This window comes from Tympanuchus pallidicinctus, unplaced genomic scaffold (assembly GCF_026119805.1).
Source record: "Tympanuchus pallidicinctus isolate F22 unplaced genomic scaffold, pur_lepc_1.0 scaffold12, whole genome shotgun sequence".
NCBI lineage: Eukaryota > Metazoa > Chordata > Aves > Galliformes > Phasianidae > Tympanuchus > Tympanuchus pallidicinctus.
Window position 1 is genome coordinate 12,227,864 of NW_026294637.1, and position 7,572 is coordinate 12,235,435.

Consider the following 7,572-nt stretch of genomic DNA (forward strand, 5'->3'; position numbering starts at 1 on the left):
ACAAACTCACAGCTCTCTTCTACACAGTTTCATTAAAAAAGCAGGACAAAAGATTACATCACACATAAAGAGGTCCATCACCCAAAAGGGAACTTGTTAATGTTGATATTGGTCCAGTATGTAGTAATACCAGAACATGGAATTTTGCAACATGATGTAAAAGGATAGATTAACATTCAAGAAGCTCCAGTCTCTACTCTCTCCAATTTCCTTTACAGCATCAGAAAGTAAAGAGTTAAACAAAGATACACAGAGAACTCCTGGCGTATTAGCAGTGATAGTCTGCTTTCTGAGTTGTAGGTGTAAAAAAAAATGCATTTTCTTAATTTAATTCAAGAATTCAAAAAAATATAAGGGAAAACACTGACAGTTTTCACATAGCTCTGCAGGTTGGATTGATTGTAGCTCTATCAGAAACATCACAGTGCATATAATGAAAATGAAGTCTCTTAAAAGTCATGTCTTTTAAACAGAAAAATTTTATAAAGCATTTAACATTACAGTTTCTTTTTAAATAATAAATAAAATTTCAAGAAGCAGAAACTTCTATTAGTCCTATACTACTCAAAGATACAAGTTCCAGTGATAACATGCAAGAAAAAAAAAAAATCATCATCTCAGAATTACTTTACCTGGTTGATACTGGAATCATTTAGCTGCAAATTTTTTTTCAGGTAACCTGCAATTCAGTAGCAGCAGCTATGACCAGATTAAGACACTACGTTGTGCATTTTTGCTAAAACACTCAAATTCCAGAAGTTAATTTGAGGCAATTCTGTGCAAAATTCACTTGAAAGCAGAAAACACGGAGCTATATTCAAGGATTCCAAACAACTTAATTGAGCACTGAATTTCTTCACCTTGACGTGTCAGGAAGAAGTCTTGTTCTCTGAAGCGGTAACACGGGCTTAGAGTATTTAATTGACCTTGCAATGTTCAACCACTGAAGAGAATGTCATTACAGATTACACCAAAAGGATTCATTGATAGCAATGCAGAAATGTTTGCAGCAAGGTTCGTGAAAGAAAATATTTACAACACCACAAACTTTTGCGTATCAGGATGCACGCACATCTAATGGCAACAAGAGCAGATAGTTCCTAATGAACGATTTTTCTTGTTTTACTGAGACGTTTCATAGAAACCTTCAACTGCTAGAGGCACTTCTGTGGCAAAATCACTTATCAATAGCTGATTCCCATCTGAATATGAAAGGCATATCAAATTCCTTACAAATATCATTCATCTTTCACTTTCTGTTTCTCTTGATATGCCAAGAAGCCAAGCATGCTAACCTACACATTATTATTTTCAGGCCAAACCACTAATAATTCAGTGGGTGAAATATCTGTACAGGTGGATCTTTCTACACATCCTGGAACTGGTGAGCATAAAGTTACTGTAAAAGGTAAGTTTCAAACAGCTAATTTTAGAAGTAAAGCAAAAACATCTAAAATTCCCAGGCATTAAATCCTAATTAAAACACACCAACAGTGAAATAATAAGTGATAAGTGTTGCAGTACTTGTAAAGCTGTGAGTATGCTTCAAGTGATTAGGTTTGTACTTCTTCCTTGCTCAACATCAGCACAAGCCAAGTAGCACTGCCTATGCTTCCCAGTGTAGACAAGATCTGTTATACAAAGTTACACAGTTATAAATTCTAATTTGCCAAATTACACCTCTGAATTACTTGTATATAATTTTCCAAAATATACTTCTGAATAAGTTGTATATGGTTTAATTCTCCACAAGCTCTAGGAGAGGTGGGTGGTAACTCACTGCATAATATTTAAAGCACTGCCTTTTTAACAAACAAAATTCTTTTGTTCTGCACAATACAAACTCCAAATCAAACCCAGTATCACAGAGATTATTGAAGGTTGATTTTTCAGTTACAGCGAACGTAGCAGAGAAGAGAGCTGTTGATGTAAATTATTCATAAAATGATCGTTTGTCTTAGCTGCTGCTATAACTGGAAACATACACATATAAATATATATGTGTTTATGTAGTTACATGTAACAGTCAGGAGTTGGCAGAGAACAGGCAAAAGTCCTCCGAGGCTTGCCAGGCAGAATCATAGAATATCCTGAGTCAGAAGGGATTCATAAGGAAAATCAAGTCCAACTCCTGGCTTCACAAAAGACCGCCCAAAATTCAAACACCATGTCTGAGAGCACTGTCCTAATACTCCTTTAACTCCATCAGCTTGGTGCCCTGGGATGCCTGTTCTATGTCTGATTACTCTGTTCATGAAGAATCTTCTCCTAACACCAACATGATCCTTCCCTGATGCAGCTTCCTGCAGAAGAAAAGCTCTCAGGTCACCTTTTGCTAGGTACACAGTCATACTGGATAATAAATTGAAGTCCTTCTAATGGACTTTCATTTTCCTTGTTTCTTCCCCCCCTCTAGTTGTAGCGATTAATAATCTCAACTGGCAAACAACAGCTATGTTCCGGCCATTTGTGGAAGTCTGTGTATTAGGTCCTAACCTAAGTGACAAGAAAAGGAAACATGGAACCAAGACAAAAAGCAACACCTGGTCACCAAAATACAATGAGACTTTCCAATTGTAAGTTTTTTGGTTTGTTGCTTTTCTTTGTTGTTGTCTGTTAACCCATATTTCCTGCAAATTTTGTCTGAATTTCGTGTGTAAAAACACAAAAATAACCTTAAGGGTAAGGCTGTATATCACAGCCCATAAAGACAAGAACCACTTAAAAACTATTTATTAATTTATAACTGTTTTACATGAAGACAAATAACAACCACTAGGCTTTCAATCTTCTAAAAGCTGCTTAAAAGGTGCAATTCATTTTCACATGTAGGAATAAGTATCTGTGTTCCTAGGAAATGATTTGCCTAAATAGTTATCTGGACTGATGTATTAACTCTTACAGCTAGGCTGTTATCTCTATTGATATACCTAAATATTTAAAATGTGTATGCTTTTGCGAATTGTTTTATCTTTACTTAATGCCCAAAGCTCTAAATACCTGAAGTTCTAAATTTAGTATTTCCTCACAGTGCATCCCTTTAACCTGTCCACTCATCCCCCTGTTTATTAACTGAAACTGATTGGTTTTCCAAGCACTAAATTCCCACACACAGTGGGAGGGACAGAGCTCACTTTCTTGTGTATGACCGTGAAGCTGTTTTTCCAGGCTGGTTGCCAGTAATTTTATTTATCCCAGTGCTTTATCTGTGACAGTAAATGACCTATAAGGATACTGAGCAGCAAGCAGGCTGAGACTGCTTTTATGTGAACATAAAAGGACAAGGTGAAGAAGAAAGCCTTAGGAAAAATGTGAGCAAAGTAGGGTTTGTGTCCAAGCTCTCCTGTCAAATATTTCTCACAACCTCTTCAGAACTGTTTCCCAGACTAGCTGGGAACCTCAGCTCCTCAGAGCTGCCTGGGAAGAATGAGGGGCATCACCTGCAATCACACTGTATGATTCAAACACAATTTTTTTTTTTCCAGAAAAATGATATTAAATGCTCTGAGATTGCAAATGGAAGTAGCAACCTATGAAACATAGAGAAAGAAAGTGTTTCCTTTACTTGTTTGTGGCTATTAAAATCGCACAAAATTTACAATGTTGAGTTTCATATACAACTACATGGATAGAAGCAACTAAAAATTAGATTAAATGGGAATAGTTGCAAAAATCCAAATGAAATTACAGTAAATTATGTACAGCCTTCTTCATTCTTACGAATACTGCTGTCTCCTAAAAGCTAAACACACGTTCACCTTTATGATGAGCTGGATCTTCTTTCTGAAGCTTATGACAGCGTTATTTTATAGATATGCACAGATCTTTCCTATGATTACAGCTTAAATATTTATTTTCACATAAATCAAAACCTGAAATCCCATTTGAATGACTGCGTTGCACAAGGGTTAACACTGTCTATCAAATACCTTTATATTTATGTTAAATCAAATGATATTGTAAACCTGCTGTCTCAGAGATACCCTGCCCTGCTCATGTGATTCAGAACAGAGTAAAGGACGTGAAGAACTAAAATAAAATACTTGCTGATTGTTAGGAAACAAGCCCCCTTCGTATCTATGGCAGCAAGCATAACTGCTCTTCTTTGTAAGGGATTGCAGCGACCTGCAAAATGAGCTCTGACTTCAGACAGGATGAAGACATAAGCAGGCCATGATAGAATTCCCACTGCAGCAATTGCGTAACAGGGAAAATTCTCCCCAGTTTGCTTTGGTTTTTCAGTAGGTACAATTCTAATTAAATGTAACTAGCCCCTAAGCTCATGGGGATATCTGCTGTCTCACATGTGCTATATATAGCTTTCAGGCCAGTTTTTAATACAGCATAGAGGATCCCTAATAGTCTTGGAAGGGAATAAATTTTACTTTTAAAAACAAGCTTGCAGAGCTTCTTGTTTGGTTGGGCTTTTAAAATCCTCCATTAAATTTTAAAAACATCTCAGATCTCTTGGATGAAAGATGCTAAAAGCAGGTTCGTGCTGTCATTTCAAAATTACTGTGATAGTTTAAGTTTCTTTCTTTTCTATCTAGGAGCTACAACACTAGTAGTAAGTAAATACAAAGTGTGAGACTGGTACGTAAAACAGTTGTGATAAGATGGCAGTTATTTAAATCAACTGACACCAAAGGAAATGCTTCCTATTAATTTCTCAGTGCAACATCTGTGTTACATTAGGAATCATATTGATAGATATATATTAAATACAGAACTTCAAGCAAACAGAAGTGTACATCCTCAAGCCAATTTGGTCCTGACAAAACAAAAAGAAACAGAAGTTCAGCTCAGATACATTTTGTGAGCACAGAACTCACTTTAAGGAGATTGAAAAAAATCCAGGTGCCAACTCACGGCAGGGGGAAGACAGCAAGGACAGAAGCAGCAGCAAACAGTGGTGTAGGACTTTACACTGCAGGCACAGAATTTACATTCATACGTGATAGCAGAGAAACTACTTCGCCCTGGTTGCACAATTCAGAACTACTCAGCTGGGAAAAAAAAAATGAGCGAAATCTTTAAGTAAAAAAATTTATTCCTACCTATGAAGAAGGTAATCCCCCTAAACAGAATCCATCTATGATGCCTGTGTAAGTATTTTTATAGTTATGACAGTTGAGGAAATAGTTGCACATTTGAGATATTTTCTGGGGAAAAGTAACAGCAGTACAGATGCTGAAGGAACTGCTAAATTCCTTCCATTTCTGTTCAGCCCTGTGGGAAAAAGGACTGCATGATCAGCAGCACATGAGATATTAATGCGCAGAAGGTTCAAAACTATATGATAATCTGTTGTAAAAAAAAAAAAAAAAAAAAAAAATGAACCACAAAAAAAGCTGCCACCACCATTTTCATAGTGACAGCATTTCTAGAGCACACTCATCTCTCAGGGGAATGAAACTAAACTTCTTGTCCCAACTTCGTGCTCTTATTTCTTGCAGCACTTTGAGTAATGAAGATAAACCAGGAGCCTATGAACTTCATCTGTCAGTGAAAGACTACTGCTTTGCTAGAGAAGATCGCATCATAGGAATGACGGTTATTCAGCTGCAAAAAATAGCAGAGAAAGGTAGTTGTGCATCCTGGTATCCCTTGCTGAGAAACATCTCTGTAGATGAGACTGGGTTGACGATTCTTAGGATACTTTCTCAGAGAACCAATGATGAAGTTGCTAAAGAATTTGTAAGACTTAAATCAGAAACAAGATCTGCAGAAGAAACAGCCTAAATTAGTCAAGTAATGCAAGACTATCACTGTAAGAACATAGATTCAGTGCTGTTGTCTGAATAGTGCATGCACGTGCAAATTTGTGGGAATGTTTAACCATGTTTTCAGTGTTTGCCAGTACTTCTGTACTATACTTGCAAAGTATGTCAAGGAGCTGTATATCTTTTCTACATATTTTGGTCTTTGTTAAAGTAATTGTTCCAATGAAGTGCCAAAACTAAAACTAACATTAAGAGTAAATGATATAGTATATATTTTGAAACGCTGATTTTGCCTCATCTCGATCCCTTTATTTTTTAACATTTATAAATAAATAGCTTTTTGAATTGATTACTAGCTTGTCTCTCTTAAACCACTGTGTTGCATATTTTAACTTATATCCTTATGTTTATTGCATATTTTAACTTAATTTATGTACTTAAAGAAATAGCTAATTTACTTCAAATCATCATTTTATGCTAGCCTCATTTTAGGTATCTTACTGATAACTTTTTCTATCATTACTACAGATGCAGTTACTTATAGAAGTGTTTGTAATTTTATAATTACCAGTATAAAGTAATGATTTTTGCATAAAAATGAAAAAGGATGGAAATATTTTATGCTAATCTTTTTCCAACCTTTCATAAATATCACTGTGAAGAAATGCTGTTTAAGCAAGTTCTCAAGAAGCTGTGCTTATTAGAGTTTGTTACTGATGTTTGATATCTTGAAATAACTTTGTTCTTCAAAACTGCCAAGGTAATATCATATTTCTATTAAAGGGGTATCTGTAGAATAAGACTGTCATACAGTACAGTATATGTACATTCAAAAACCATTTTTAAATGATAAGGTACTGCAGAAGGGTTAATAGTTTGAAATACAAAGCTGGTTTGTGGTTTGTTTCCAGGAATTGTTTCGGAAAAGTACCAATGCAGGTAGCATTTTCACTCAGTTACTAACATTGCTTTACATACTTAGCTGTAACTTCAGTTAAGTGCTTTATTTCTTTTGTTTTGGAGACTTTTTAGCTTTGGCTTTTTTGTTTTGTTTTGTTTTGGTTCAGGGTTTTATGTTGGGTTTTGGGTGTTTTTTCTTGGTGTTTTTTTTTTTTTTTTTTTTTTTAAGAGAAGTTCAACAGTTTGTACTTATGCAACATTACTATGTATTGCACTAATCAAACTCTGTGTCCTGTAAATATATTTAGTGATAAATTGTAAAATAAAGTATGAAGAAACCGCTTCTAGTCATATTATTTGATACTGTTTGTGTTCCTATAGATTTAAATACCAGTGAAGCCAGTGGACAGGTTACAATACAGCACATCACAGTACGATGTCTAGTGCTTAGCATTTGGCTCTTTTCTAAGTGTAAGATGCATGTCAAGGTCACAGAAATTCATGATCAGTGATGCACACATTTTGTTAGTGTACATGGACATAACATTCTGTAATAATGCAACACACAGCATTCTGCAGTATACTATGTGTATTATGACTGAACATGCACGTCATTATTGCTAGCTACAAGTTTCCAACCCAAGTTGGAGTTTTCAGCTCAGAATAAAAATAAATAAATGGAATTAAGGATATAGAGCTAGTACAGACTTGATTCCAGTCATTTACAACACAGTATGTGACTTCACATAGGTAAAACAAAAATTCTTGCCAGGATATGCTTCCGTGACATATTAGCATGAAAGAGCAATTTAAGAACATTTTTTTTAACCCTACATCCTCCTGAAGGCTAAGAATTAGATTTCCCAGAAATATATTTACACCTTTAGAAAAGACAGGTTAAGTTTATCAGCACTGATCGCTATGTATTGCAGAATTTGTACGACAGATT

At 35.3% G+C, this 7,572-nt stretch overlaps 1 protein-coding gene across 2 annotated transcripts in view; it reads left to right on the top strand.

Annotated features, from left to right (window-relative positions):
• Nucleotides 1-6,970, top strand: part of UNC13C (unc-13 homolog C) — a 122,419-nt gene extending 115,449 nt beyond the window's left edge. For both annotated transcript variants that reach the window (XM_052671584.1, XM_052671585.1), the window contains 3 exons: nt 1,316-1,408; nt 2,417-2,576; nt 5,457-6,970. In XM_052671584.1, coding sequence (XP_052527544.1) covers nt 1,316-1,408; nt 2,417-2,576; nt 5,457-5,742 — 539 coding nt within the window. In that variant the 3' untranslated portion in view covers nt 5,743-6,970. The remainder of the gene's footprint in view (nt 1-1,315; nt 1,409-2,416; nt 2,577-5,456) is intronic.
• Nucleotides 6,971-7,572: the final 602 nt, after the last annotated feature.